The sequence below is a fragment of the Cibotium barometz genome, chromosome 17, assembly GCF_041138505.1.
Source record: "Cibotium barometz isolate CiBa-2024 chromosome 17, ASM4113850v1, whole genome shotgun sequence".
In the NCBI taxonomy this organism is placed as follows: domain Eukaryota; kingdom Viridiplantae; phylum Streptophyta; class Polypodiopsida; order Cyatheales; family Cibotiaceae; genus Cibotium; species Cibotium barometz.
Genome location: NC_141062.1, coordinates 8,658,734 through 8,674,429, shown reverse-complemented (window position 1 = coordinate 8,674,429; position 15,696 = coordinate 8,658,734). Strand labels below are relative to the sequence as shown.

At 39.7% G+C, this 15,696-nt stretch overlaps 1 protein-coding gene across 1 annotated transcript; it reads left to right on the top strand.

The window, feature by feature from the left end:
* Nucleotides 1-7,004: 7,004 nt before the first annotated feature.
* LOC147629646 (UDP-glycosyltransferase 85A1-like) lies at nucleotides 7,005-8,745 on the top strand. The gene is made up of 2 exons (XM_086811150.1): nucleotides 7,005-7,630; nucleotides 7,749-8,745. The coding sequence occupies exons 1-2, from the start codon at nucleotides 7,075-7,077 to the stop codon at nucleotides 8,684-8,686; spliced, it is 1,494 nt and encodes a 497-aa protein (XP_086667276.1). The 5' UTR covers nucleotides 7,005-7,074; the 3' UTR covers nucleotides 8,687-8,745.
* Nucleotides 8,746-15,696: the final 6,951 nt, after the last annotated feature.

Below are 15,696 nucleotides of genomic sequence, written 5' to 3'. Positions count from 1 at the left end.
AGAAGTTTTCTAGTACGTGCTACTACTATGCCAAGAGGGTCACATCGTCAGAATATAGAAAGAAGCAGACTCATAAGCACGGCACCATGAAGACTTCATGGAAGGGAAAGGAGTCATCCAAAAACACCCAAGATGAATTGGAGCTCTGGGTTTCATAGAAGAGGTATTCTCATCTTCTCAGGCTCTAATTGTTAACTATTCATGGATTTTGGATAATGGGACATCCCGACATGTGACCAGCAAAAAGTATTGGTATAGTTTTTAGCATCCTTTATAGGAATCCTTCAATTTTATTATCGATAATAATGCTAAAGGTCTAGTCAAAGGGTCTGGAACCATCTCATTTGTGGGTGGCAACTAACAGCAGGTGAAGAAAGAAGCTGTCTAATGTGCTCTATGTTCCTTCAATAAAGAGAAACCTACTCTCAATATGTTGCAAATAATAGATTGTGGCCTTGAAGTATGCTTCAAGAAAATAGGAGTTGAGATTCTAGATGCTGAAAAGGGAAGAGAGTTAGCAAAGCTATGGGGAATAAAAATTTGTACGAGCTGAGTGCTCCTACAGATGTTGCAGAGAAGGGCACAAGAAAATTTTGGCATGCACGATTTGGTCACATCAGATTTGTTATGCTAAAGGAGATGTAGAAAATGAGGATGGTGGAAAATCTACCACTGCATTTGCAGAGTTATAGGAACCATGTGAACCTTGTACGATGGGCTAGCAAACGGAAGGTATTTCCACAAGAGAGGAGTAATCTAGCAAAGTCTCCTCTAGACCTCGTACATGTTGATAAGATATCTACTGCCACATTGGGGGGGTCTTCTTACTTTATGCTTTTAGTCGACAATTATGGTAGGAAGACATTTGCAGAGTTACAGGAACCATGTGAACCTTGTACGATGGGCTAGCAAACAGAAGGCATTTCCACAAGAGAGGAGTAATCTAGCAAAGTCTCCTCTAGAGCTCGTACATATTGGTAAGATTTCTACTGCCACATTGGGGGTTCTTCTTACTTTATGCTTTTAGTCTACAATTACAGTAGGAAGATGTGGGTTTATTTCCTCTGTGTGATAAGGCTGAAGCTTTTGGCAAATTTTAATAGTGGCATAAATTTGTGGAGAATGAGACAAGACAGAAGGTGAAGAAAATTTGGATAGATGAAGGAGAAGAATTCACTTCAGGGGAATTTAATGAATCTTACAAGGATCATGACATCAAGCGCTAGCTCACTACTGTTGCACATACGTCTCAAAAAAATGAAGTTATGGAATGCCGCAACTGCATAGTTCTAGAAATGGCAAGGTGCATGATGAAAGGGAAAGGATTACAAGACTCTTTCTGGACTGAAGCAGTTAACACTACAATTTACATTCTCAACAGATCCTACACAAAGGTGCTCAAAGGAATCACACCATATGAGGTCTATTCGGGTAACAAGTTTCCATATTCTCATTTTTTAACATTTGGTTGTGAATTTTATATACATATACTAGATGCAAAAAGAACCAAGCTTGCTACCAAAAGCAAGAAATGTATCTTCCTTAGGTACATTACAAAGATGAAGGAATATCGTGACTATTTGATCCAAAGGATAAGAAGATAATGGTCAGCCCAAGATGTGGCATTTGTGGAGCATCCACATTCAGTGGAGGATAGGGATCCGACCACTTTATCATCAAATGGAGAAATAATCCACCATGTGTTTAGCCCAAGCACCGGACAACTGAAGAAGGAGGAGTTTTTGGATGATGAAGACTCTCATAAATCACACCAGCTTGCCCCTACACCTAAAGGATATCCACTTCTTAAGTGGGTGAGGCACCTCTTTAATGATCTCAACCCCCCACTGATGTTGCAAAAACTTCAGCACATGAGTTATGCAAATCTAAGAGAACAGAGGACTAGAGAAGGTCTTTTGAACACATTGTCAATATGGCCTTCAGGGTGGCTAAGATGTCTAATGGATTTAGTGAAGGAGCCCACAAATGTAGAAGAATCTTTGGCAGATCCAAAGTGGAAGGTAGTGATGCAGTCAGAGTATGATAGCATCATAAAAAACAACACTTGAGAGCTGGTTGATCAGCCACCAAAATGAAAGGTAATTGGCATCAAGTGGGTGTGGAAAGCTAAGTATGAATCCAATGGTTCAATCCACATTTGTAGTCCACATGGTAGCCACTTGTAATTCCTAAGTGTGGGCATTACACATGGCAGTGCCGCATGGCATGTGTACTGCATGCCACACACGTGACACATGCCACATGGCCCATGGCATGCAGGCCATGAGGCGTGTCATGCATGCCACATGCTACTCAACTTGCATGGCTTGCCATGTGATAGGACACGTGGCATGGCCTATCATGCAGGCCACATTGCTTGGCATGTGCGGAGGTCTCACAAAATCCTTTGTGAGACCTATGCCCAAGTGCCCCCTCCCCTCCCTATCCTTTGTGATCCCTCTGCCCAAGTGCCCCCTCCCCTCCCTATCCTCCATCAACGTGCCTCTCACCCCACCTCTCCTCCATCAACTCACACCACCTCTCCTCCATCAACTCACACTCGTATCCTCCATTAACACGCACTTGTGGCCGGACTCTCCTCCGTCAACGTGCCCTCCTTATTTTCCTTCTATGTGCCCCCCTCAATCTTGAACGCATCCTCACACTGCCCTTTGTGTTGCCCCTCTCTTATGCTTTTGTCATGGACACACCATCATTAGAGAAGCTAACCATGGACTGTATCATCTTGCAAGAATACATGGATCTTGATGAGAAGTAAAAGGACTCAAATGATCCAAACTTAAACCAAGCTAGAAAATTTTCAAGGAGTTGATTATGGGAATTAAAGAAAATAATCAAAGCAAAGGAGAACGACCTTGCAAATGATAGATATATTCAAGCTCAAAATATCAAGTGCAATTGCTTACTAGAGGACATCAACGAAGAGAATGACCAACTAATTAGTAATTTGGCCCAATTAATGGTTGCATGTCGCAAAGCCTAATGAGTGCCTTTCCTAAAGTAATGAATGTAGTAATAATGCTGGCACTACTTCATAATGCCAAATTCTTCCATGTAGTAATAATGTTGGCACTACTTTCATAATGCCAACTTCTTGAATGTACTTGTCAAGTTTTTTTATAGCTTAATGATAATTATGTTTCTTGATGTTTATCTTATAAACCAAGATGAGGGAGAGATAGGACAGAAAGAGGAGGGAGATGAGGGAGAGAATTTTGGGAGGGAGAGAGAAGAGAGGAGAGAGGGGAGAGAGAAGAGGGAGGGAGAGAAAAGAGGGGGAGAGAGAGATACAAAAGTGATGGAGAGAGAAGAGGGGAGAGAATGTAGGGATGCTAATTTTTTAAAAACTAGAAATATATAATATATATTTATATCACACAACTAGTTTTTTTAAATTAATTATTTTATCAAAAATAATAATTATTTTAAAAGGATCGAATTAAAAATGGCCAACTTATTTAAGGGTGTTAATCACCATTCAATACTTGTAAACTTGGTACCTGTTGTGTCATTCTTTCTTGTCCTTGTGTACTCTTTTTTGTTCCTCTTTACAATGAGTTGTACAATCACATTCCCATGTTCTAAAAAGAATCTAAGTTTCAATAATGGATGAGTTCTCGTGAGTGCAAAGTTTTTATAGGAACAAGTAGCTCCCCCCTCATTCTATGGATTACAAGCAATAGCCATAGGTAAACATTAGGTCTAGAGAGTTGCATATCCCTCTCGAGGAAACCTTTAATCATGAGGGGGAGGAGTTCTATATACTTGAAGACTCTCTTTTAGCCAATTACTCCGAAATATTTAATGCTTCGTTGAACTGAGTATGTAAGAGAAGACATTGCCTAGGTAGTTTGAATTGTGTATTAACTTTTCCCACGTTAACAGAACCACAGGGTGTCAAATACATCAAATTTTAGTAAAAGCATGCTAAAGGAACCAACCACTAGAGACGAGTGCAACAATGCATCTAGAAAGCTCCTTTTCAATTACTTCTCAATGTCGGAAATGTGCATTGCCACATGCAATTATTACATCTATTATGTGATTCCCTCCAATGAGAAGATGAGTAGATTAATAATACACACTGGTTTCCATCAACATAATGTATGGGCAAGAACATCAAAGACACTAACTCATAGGACAAGACAAATGATGTTCAAGGTGCTAGGGGTAGAACGCAATGCTGAGGCAAGGAAGGTACAAATGTGTGTGGCCCCAAAGAAATCGTAATGAGACAGCACTAGTGCAAGAAAGTGGTTCCTCATATTTCATTCGCGACGAACGAGAGTTCATCAACATTCCAGAGGAGATGGTACCACTAGTGGAAGATAGTTGGTAGGCTAATCTAGTTGGGCAATTATGTTTGTGTAAAAGAGTTATTAAAATCTTGATAAGTAGATTTTGATATTTGAACAATTTAATTTTTAGATTTGTGAGGTCAGTCATCGCGAAAAGGACCTGCAAAGGAGAGCTTTGGCTTGGATGCACTTCTGAAGCTAAAGCAAGAGTGCACTTACAACTTCTTCTATGGAAGAAGGTTCCCGGGTCAAGGGTCCTCAAGTGAGAAGTGCTATGTTTTCAAAATCTCTACCATGGAACCCACTTCAAGGTTGTATTTTTGTGTGAATCAAATGTGACAGATTGGCTTTGGCGACCTACTACATGTATGGATATAGTTCAACCACACCTAAAGAACATCAAATTGGGTGACCATGGCTTTTCATGTGTATGTGTTTCTTGTATTTGTGTTTGTGTTACAAAGCTGAAACTGTGACTTTGTTTTAAATTTTTTTTAAAGAGATGGGGCAGACTGGGGAGTCCTGTGTAGACTCCCCAGTCTGCCTCACAGGACTCCCCAGTCTGCCCCCTTAGCTCTTTTTTGCTGTGCTGAGCATTCGTTGCTCAGCAACGAAAATATCACTACTGAGCAGCAAAATATTGCTGAGCAGCGAACCCATTGCAAACAAAAATAGCAGTGTTTCTAGTAGGGAAAATGACCCGACACCTAGCTGCGCTTCTAGTTATAAAAATGTTGCTATTTTTGTTGTTGCTAGACCCTCATTCTATTGTAGTGATATCATAATAATCTAAAGCAAGTAAGGGATCAATGGATGCATTCAATAGACTTGCAAAGTCTCACCAAGGAGTTGCAAAGGGAAATGAGCAACGTGTAGAATGGGATGTAAGTAACTATCAACCTTCAATATTTAGTGTTTTTAGAAATACGGTCTCAATGTATTATTGGTTATCATTGATAAATTAGGTCGTAACATTGCCTAATGTTGAGAATGTTGTGCAGTAATTTATCGAGCTAGCATGAGTTGCATTTGGTGATAATGTTGTAACAAAGGATGCACACATGATAATATGCCCTGATGACATGTTTGAGACATGGATGAGGATTATGGATGCATATAGAGATGGATCACTGCCCTATCGTGCTGAGCATAGTAATGATATCAATAAGGGTGGGAGACAACCGATTGCTGGCATGTTTAGGTGTTTACAAGGTTAGATGAGAAGAATATTACCATCATTCAAGAAGAAATATTGGATTCCAAGATTGTTCTAGTTATGGGAAATCATGATATAGACAAGATGGATATGGCACAAAGAGTACGTCAAATGAAGGAGAATAAGGGGTTGTAGGAAGAGCTTGTGAAGGAGTTCAAGGAAAAGTCAAGTGACAAGGTTGATAGGCCATGGGATCAATGTGTGACTTACTACAACATCCATCCAAAATACTATGAAAAGATAGTTGGATCAAGTCAAATATGGCTAAAAAAGAATCTTGCTCGTAGGAATCATAAAGATGCATTGCATCCATCGGCACAAGCATACATTCAATGGATTATAAACCAAAAGGAGGGAACTAGTTTACATTCTGATAAGTATCCTTGAAGTGTATACCAGGTTGGACCAGACATGGAAGGGATGGAGTTCATGTGCAGCACATTCAAGGAACCAATTATGATTGGCATAGTGGTGATTGATGCAGTTCATGGGGTTCATAGCATGACATGGAGCTCAAACAAGTTTGAGATGATGTTGCATGGACTGTTAAAACTAGCTGTTGAACCTGCACAATTTGTCATCGCATTTGTAACATGGCAAGCAACTTGTAGCCTTGGAGAGTGCTTTAGAGAAGGTAACTGGGAAATACAAGATGGCAATTGGTAGCATGGATATTAACCCTCCTAATACATATCACTAGCATGAATAGATGCCAAAAACTCATGTATGTGTCGGGTACACGACGTGCATGCATACATGCATGTGTGTGTGTGTGTGTGCAGTCAAGTGTATGCATGCACGTGTATTTGTGTTATACGTGTGTATGCAAGTGTGTGTGTGTGCATACTAGTGAGTGTGTGTATGTGTCATCATGTGCACGTGTGTGGGTGGGTATGTGTGCACGCATGTGCATGTGGGTGATTGGGTATGATTTTGTGTACATGCAGTCGTGTGTGTGTGTGTGTGTCCAGGATGTGTGCATGTACATATGCAAGTCTACGACTATGTACATGTATGCTTGCATGTATCTATACATGTATATGTATGTGAGTGTGCATGAGTGCGATGCAAGTGTGTGTGCATGTGTTCGAGAGTGTGTGTATATGTGTGTTTGTGTATGTGGGTACAGTTGTGTATGTGTATATATATACATGTATGTGGGTACACTTGTGTATGTGTATGTATATACATGTACTTAAAATTTTTATTTAAAAAATATTTTTTGGAAAAAAATACTTATTGCTATTTTTAAACAATGATGATAGAGAAAAAAAAACTTAAAGCACTCTGCCTCTCTTTTGAAACGGGAATAAAGCTTATCTTTCACTCTTTTCATATACATAGTAAAATAAAATAACTACAAGGTGACAAGTGGCCGACAGGTCCAATGGAAGGTACCCACGTACCTAAATTTCACGTGTGAGCATCATGTCCCGTTTACAACTTTACATGATCCCGCTTTTTTTCTCACTCAACGCTAAATCACGCTAAAGAAGATCTCGATCTCTCTCTCTGTCTGTCTCTCTCTCTCTCTCACATATGGCCGAGGCTGCAAGGTCGCACGTAGTGGCGATACCCTTGCCAGCCCAGGGGCACATGAACCCCATGATGGAGCTTTGCAAGCAGCTCGCAGCTAGGGGCTCCACCGTCACCTTCCTCAACACAGACCTCAACCACCTCCGCATCCTTCTCCACTCCAAACAACACACCAACACCATCACGGTACTGGAGGACGCTTCACAGCAGCCGCCCATCTTCCAATACGATGGCCTGAACATCCGGCTCATGCCAATCGGAGACGGCCTGCCTACAGACTGCGAAGCCTTGGAGGCGGCTCTCATCAAGCCGCCCACCATTGCTGACTTAAATAGTAACTGCGTAGCTCCCACTGCCCAATCCGCTGTAGAGCAAGCGATTGTGAAGATCATGGAAATTGGTGACCCTCCTATCACTTGTATTGTCTCTGATATGAGGCTCATGTATACACAAGATGTAGCTAACAGACTCGGAATCCCCAGAGTTGCCCTCTGGACGCAATCGGCAGCTAGCTTCTCAGCCAACCTCGTGGTAACAAATGGATACACACCGCCTGCAGGTATTCTCTTTTTTGGATTGGTGTAAATGGCCCCCCAGTTAGGGTTTTGATTAGTGTCATCAATCAGTGATTAAGTGCTGTTTAACGTCTCCTCTAATGCATGTACTAACGTCTGCAGACGACTCGTCTCTCATCACATGCATCCCGGGAGCCCCCCCTCACAAGCGCTCGGACATGTCCTCTCTCCTCATAGCGGACCCCTCTACATTCTCTTATAACTTTGCAACACGCCCTTTTCGCAGATTGCAAGAGAATGCATGGATCCTTCTCAACGCATTCGATGAAATGGAACCCTCAGCCATGGCCGCTCTTTATAAGACCGCATCAAGCAAAATCCTCACAGTCGGCCCTCTCAAAACCACTCCTTTCTTCAACTTCTCAACCAATGCAAAGCCTAACCCGGAGGCTCCCCAGCATGTCGATGTATTGAATTGGCTTGATAAGCAAGCCCAGTCCTCAGTCCTCTTTGTCTCTTTTGGTACCCTTGCTGAGCGCTCGCCTAAGCAAATTATCGAGCTTGCACATGGTTTGGAGGGCAGTGGGCAGCCTTTTTTATGGGTGATTCGATCCGACATCTTGTCCGCCTGCCCCGACTTCGCAATAAAAATCAAGCAGTACCAAGAAGGCCGGGCTCTCTTAGTTGAATGGGCTTCCCAGCCGGAGATCTTATCCCATCCCTCTATAGGGGGCTTCTTAACCCATTGTGGGTGGAACTCCACACTAGAAAGCATCATGAGTGGGGTGCCCATGCTAACCTGGCCTGCCATTGTAGATCAAGGGCTCAATGCTAAGTGTATTGCCATCCAATGGATGATTGGGATGGAACTCCATGTAGATGAAGGTGGGTGTGTGGACAAAGATGAGGTGAAGGAAAAAGTGCATGAGTTGATGAAGGGGGAGAGAAGAACACAACTAAGGGAGAATGTGGCCAAGCTTAGAGATTCTGCCCTTAAGGCCATTGGTGTAAGAGGATCTTCGCATGCAAACTTAGAGGTTTTTGAGAATTGGTTGGTGAACCAATCGTCATCTAGACTTATGTCTCTAAGTTGTCATTAGTATTTCAAAATAGCTGTTCATTATTTCAAAAATAAAGTTATTGTGTCTTTCTTTTGCAAGACATAAACCTCGAAAAGCTGAATGATTGAATGAATGAAGGTTTGTTTCCCCCCAGGAGTTTGATAACTTTGTTTAGAAACAGAAGAGTAAGCCTAAGTAACTGGCCGGGATTGTTGAAGAAATTGGATATGATATTATTTTACACATGTATATATATATGATGTTGAGCTACATTTCTTGGCAAGGAAGTTTTCTAGTTGAGCATTTGAGAGCTGTTGGGATAGCCATTTGTTGAGCTGTGGGAGCTACTGGGATAGCCATTTGTTGAGAAAATTATAGAAGAGGACCCAAGTAAGATGCTCTACTCCCCTAGAAATAGTTTTCTATTTTCCATTTAGTTGAGATTGAGTGGGGTAGATCCTATTGCAAATAGAGACCAACAGAGCACCTTGCACTTCCCAACAAGAATTTCATGGTGATAATTGGACAATTTTATAAGATTGGATTGGCTAGATAATTTGTTATGTACAATAACATGAACAACAACAAAGTTCAACAAAGGAACACCAAGGTATTAGTGGTGGTCATTAATTCTTTGGAGTTAACAAGAAGTCGTTCTTCATATTTGAAGCCTTAGTTAAATTTTGTATTTGATAATTATAGATTGAATCGTCTCCAAGTACTCATCATGCACCATGTAGTAGCTTGATTCAGGAGCTTCTATGTACTCAACTTCCTTGGGCTGAAAAACCTCATAATCAAGATGTTCTTTGATAGCCACTTGATGCATTAGTGTTACGTTGGTGTTACGCTTGGAATAGATGGTTGTGGGGGTAGGATAGGTGGTGGGAGAGGTGCATCAACAAAAAGAGCAGATTACTTCCCTTTAGTTTGCAATAAGTGTTGGTTAGACAATAGATGTAGCTTTTGGCTTTGTATATGTAGCTTTATAAGCAAGTAGGGCTAAAAGTTGTCTTTGGGGAGGGGCACGCAATAGGCTTTGTACATAGTTTTTTACTTGTGGGTTGCATTGATTGTAGTATTGGCTAATGTCATGATCGTTGTAACTTTGCCAATGTGCACAATACAATTGGGGTCTAGCATGATATAATTGGGGTCTAGCCCTCAAATATGGGTACTCTATGCTTGTGTGATTTTAACTATATACAGCATAATAAACTAAGTCTTGTCTTGGATAGAGGTGTTGATTACGAATTGATTTCACCTAACGCACTTTTAGTCTCTCAAGCAAAGCATTACTAAACTCTTCTATGGTCATATGTCCCACTCGTCAATCTACATTTCCCTTAGAGACTAGTCTTTTTTATGCATATGATTTGGATAAATGGAACCAAAGATTCACTCTCTTATTCCTCCATCTCCATTATATTATCGTCCATACTAGTTGCCATTTAACAATTACACTCCTTAAACACCTTTTTGTTGCATAGGCCTAATTAGAATTTGGGTAAATTTTGTTCACAACTCAACCTTTCCCAGGGCTCACAATATGAATTAAGGTTCTTGGAATGTGATACCCTATCTACAATTGTTGATTCACCTTGGTTTTATTTCAGGTTACTCTATTGTGTTGTTGTGCTCCAATGTGCACTACTTCAAAACACCCTTTTCCTTGGTTCTAGGACCATAATACCATTATCCATCTCTTCCATCTAATGTCAGATTGAATGCACAAACCTTAGTAAGGTTTGAAAATTCCCATAGGTCTCACAAACTTTCTTAAACTTTTGCAATAGGGTCACCATTGCCTATGAATTTGGTCATCAATTTGGCAACGTGCATTGGTTTCACTTGATTATTTCTCAAATATCTTATTGCTACAAGCTCAATGGCCCCTTCCTAATTTTTTCGTCTTTCCTTAAAGATAATTTTTTGATTTATCATAGCATGTATGGGTTCACCATCACACCTATGAATTTTATAATGAGTTTGGCAATGTTCACACTAAATTCACTTGATTACTTCTCAAATCTCTTAGTATTGCAAGTTCAATGGCTATCTTCCTTTCTAGTTCTCTTTCCTTCCCTAAAATATCAATATGAATTGTCTCAATGGGAATGTCTCAATGGGAAGTATCATTGGAAATGTAACTTCTGGTGACATAGCATAATGATATTCCAGTGGTGGAGCACCACGATCTATTAGTGTTCTTAATGAAGTTCATGCTTGTGGTCTTAAAATCTATCTAGCGTGGCCTATATGAGGATTTTCATAAGTTGGTTTGTGTGTCCATCATCCCTCGTCCTCTTCTTGGAATATGTCTCACATGTGGTTCGGGTTCCCTTGCAATGATGATTTATTGAGGTACTTCTATTGCTAGTAGAGAAATGTTGATTGTTGGCCTTTCTCTTGCTCCAATGAGCCTTCTCTTCTAGTTGTGTATGTCAACAAGACACTTCTACTACAAACTCATGGGAACCAGTCATCAACATCCTTCATGGATTATACTAATCTTTTTTGTCTTATTTCTTCAGCTCTCGTGGAGGGTTCACAACCTCAAAATGTTGTTGATCTTCTCTAGCGTATACATCTAGTTAAGATTTCTTCCATGTTTCTTATTCCTTGGATGAAGGGTAATTTGAAATTTAAATTTCCTTTCTCAAAATCATTAATTGTTGGGAGATGAAGTAGTTTCATGCACATAATAGTGTTAAAATTATGGGTACCATGTGCATGGCTATGGTGATTAATGCTAATATTACATTTATCTAGTTATTAAGCTAATCTAAGGTGGGTGACATCTAAGCATAGACATGATGATTAATAAACTAAACTAATTAAGCTTAGACTCAAGCACAATTAGGTTATCAGATTGAGACTTATACTCATAAAGAGGCTTGGGATCTTGTTTCATATTTCATTGCTTGAAATGGCCCCCTTTTATATGAGAAGGTACACCCTTGGGCTTGTACATCAATGTGGAATAATTTGTACATGTGGCTTGTTGTTGCTGGACTTTGTTCTTATTTGGCTTACTCAATGCACTCCCTATCTTTTCATTGTGCTCTTTGGCACCACATTTCTCAACACCCCCCTCTTCGTGCTAAATATTTGGGCTGATCAAGGTGGTTTTATGTTGAATACAAAGTGTTTTTTATTTTTTTTACTTTCTACATTCTCATGTATTCTATGAGTAACTTTGGTCCATGTGCTACTTTGGCACTTCCCCCCTTTAATGCTACTTTATCTCTAGGTGAGGGATAAATTTTTAGCTTGGTTACATCATCGATCCTAGAGGTTTTTTACAAGCACTTTTTGTAGGAAGTAGGATTTTTTACAACAAATTTTTGTTCAAGAAATTAATGGTGGTTGGTAGCTCCTTTGTTGTTTAGTGTTGTTACTTGCTTGAGATCTCCTTGCATTTGCTTGATGAAGATCTTTTGTTGCTTCCTTCATGCTTCATGTCGATGTCATGTCCTTCTTTACATTTTTTAATGCTTCCTGGCTCTTGGTCTTTTCTCTTTCGCTTTACTCTTAGCTCTTTGACAGCTCCTTTATTGGTATAGCATTGTTCTTCTTATTTTTACTTGATGCTTCCTTTGATGCATTTAATGTGGATATCATGCTCTGTGCTATGGTTATCTCATGCACCTGTTCTTAGAGCATGCTCAGGATAGTATTTAATGCACCTTTCCTTTGCTTTTGATACTTATACAAATGTATTTTCTTATGTCTAATTTCCCAAGGACTTAACCCTTCCCCAAATGATGCTTTAAAGTGCAAAATGCTTACCATTTGATAAGCTTTACTAATTAGCTTTTTTATTTTTTCACTAGTAGTTTCTAATCTTGTGTTGTGATGTGGTTTTTCATGCAATGACAATTTCAAGTTGGTGTAGGTGACTAAGATGTAAACTATGTGCTAAAAAATGAACTAAGCACAGTGAAAACTCACTTTAATTGAGCAATGCAAATGGATGAGATGGATTTTGATGCAAGAGAAGGTTTCCCACAATGGAATAGTACTCTAATTTTTTAATTTTGATTTTAATTAAGCTCATTTTTTGCTAGTTGAATACTAATGATAGTGATTAAGTGGTGATAATTATAATGAGTTCCATGGGGCTGAATATTGGAGGCTTCAATGGTGAGAGCTTTGAAGGAGATTTTCACATTATATTCTTCCTCTCGATGAGGAGCTTTGCATAGAGTTCAAGAAGTAGCTCAAACCTCCACAAAATCAGGCACATTCGTGCAACTAGGAGTGAATGGTTTTCTGCTTTGTTTGTAGCAACTTGTGCGTGTTTTGGCTTGAGATTTGAACTATAGGATCCTTCTAAGGAAGGAAACAAGCCTAAAAAGGGGCTTAGTTCAATTTGAAGCATGCATAAAGAATGGAAAAAAATATAGTCTGCAAGAAAACGCAAACTGTGAGCAAACACAATGACAAAATCCGTTGATTCCTCTAGTGAAATGCAATGCCTTGTAGTGGAGAGGATATGGCTTGAAGGGTTTGGCAAGTGGTTGAGAGATTGAGGAGAAATCAGCAAATTAATATCGGCCACAAAGAGGAGAAAATGGATACGATGAAGATTAGTGACTAACTACTTCATTAGTGGAGTATTTAAGCTAATGTGAGCTAAGATTAATGATGGGGGGATAGGGAAGGCTCTAATACCATGCTAAAAACATGGGTGGTACCATTTGTATGGCTATGTTGATTAGTGTTAATCCTATATTAATTTAGTGATTACGCTAATCTAAGGTGTGTGACCCTTAATCATAGACATGATGATTAATAGACTAAACTATTTAAGCTTATACTTAAGAGCAATTAGTGTTAATCCTATATTAATTTAGTGATTACGCTAATCTAAGGTGTGTGACCCTTAATCATAGACATGATGATTAATAGACTAAACTATTTAAGCTTATACTTAAGCACAATTAGGTTATAAGATTAAGACTTGTACTCATAAAGAAGCTTGAGAGATGTCTTCATATTTCATTTCTTGAAATGGTCCTTGGGCTTGTACATCAATGTGGGATAATTTTGTTTGCTCTTATGGCTTCTCAATAGACTTTATTCTTGTTTGTCTTACTCAACTCACTCCCTAACTTTTCCTTATGCTCTTTGGCACCACATTTCTCAACAAAGAGCGCATGTATATGCACTCCGTCGTCTTGAGGGTTTGGTTCTAACATTTCTCCCAACCCTTGTAGTGCTATAGCTATAGCATATTAATTTGCATGAGGAAAGGTAAATGTATCCTCAGTGCCATGTCTAGCCATTCTTTCTCTCTAGATGTGCATGCATTCATTATCAGCCTTGAGCTCATTGTCATTCTCGTATAATAAGAGTCAAGCTCTTTGGTCACTCTACTTGTAAATATCTCATCAGTAAGGATTGATGAAAGTCCTTCTTACACTATTATTTTAGTTTCATGGGAGAATTACACAACTCTAGACTGGGATGTAGGATTTACTGGGAGTCCTTCATTGACATTAATGGTTGTGTGTGAATTTGATATTCTAGCACCACTCAATGAATTATAAATCCCCACTTGTGCTTTGTTAGGCATTACATTGTGTCTAAATAATCCCATTGCAAAATGGTTGATACCTACGATGTCCTTAGATGTAGTAGGGTATTTAGTTAAGCGAGCTCTTTCCCTTGTTGTTGCTCCCTCCATGGATTTCTTAATAGATGATATATCTGTGGATTCTGAGTTTACCCACATGTGATGACTCAGTTGTGTCTCCCGAGAGTGCGGTAATCCCACACTTGATTGTATAAACAATCAAGATGATTTAAAGCACTATATTTTGAGTCAATCTCATCGCCTATGATGCATCACAACCTTAGGATCATCAAAGTGTTAAACCCTTGGGTCCTTACACGGTTCAATGGCTCGTATTATTTCGATCACAAATATCCTTTTTTTATTTTTCTTATTTTTGTATTTTTCAGTTTGCCTTGTCCACTTAACCTCTACAGGAAGGCAAAGTTGGTTTTTTTGTTGCTGGGTGGTTTTGGCTGTCCTCCTAGTCTTGGAGATATTTTTTTATTTCAAATTCCCAAGTTACTCACACACTACTTAGCCTAGTTAACTAGTAATTGTAACCACATATTCGTTAACACATTCCTACGACAACTATGTCGGCACACTAATGTAATGGGTGCCCGCACTATATTGTAAATCCCATCATTTGATGAGAGGGACCATCATTTGATGAGAGGGAAATGACCTAAAGACTCTCCCAAGTATTGATCTTCAAAGGACAGACAAGAGGATCTTGGTCAATTTTGCAAACCATAGAGAAAAGCCTTGTAACTATGTTTTTGGTGCTCGGATCACTTACTCTCGGGTGGTCTAGTGTGAAAAGGCTTGGAACTATAAAAGATAATTTCTTTTGTTTGTTTTACTGATTCACCCATAGAAGTGGACTATTCTCTCTCCCTCTCTCTTGCAACTCTAATCTATCATGTGTGGTGTGCTTAGGGTTTGGGTTTGGGAGTGATTCGTGCTAATCACTTGTTCTCTCTTGCTTCCCTCTTGCTCCCTCTCTCCCTCTGGCTTAAATGATTAGGCTATCAATGTGATCATATTCTGCAGAAATCCCATACGATCTTTGCAAGAGAGTTTGCACCACCCATTGGATTAGAGAAACTCCCTTGGTGTGACAACGCTTGCAGAAATCCCATACGATCTTTGCAAGAGAGTTTGCACCACCCATTGGATTAGAGAAACCGCCTTGGTGTGACAACGACTGCAGAGCAGGACGATAGTGACAAGCAAGTATGGTGGAGCTATTGAGCCTAGCTCAAGCTTGACGGATAGGTAACTTTCCACAACATATTAGGGTAGGATTCCCTTAACATCTTTGGCATCGTTTCTAGGGAGTGCCAATTTGCTACTTGTTGTCAAAGCTATCTTTGATTTAAATCCGACAGAGTCTCCATAGCCCGGTCCCAGTAAGCTCTTTGGCATGCGGTTTTTTAGTTTTTTGATGTTTTTTTATGTATCTTGATGTTTGTATGTTTGTTTT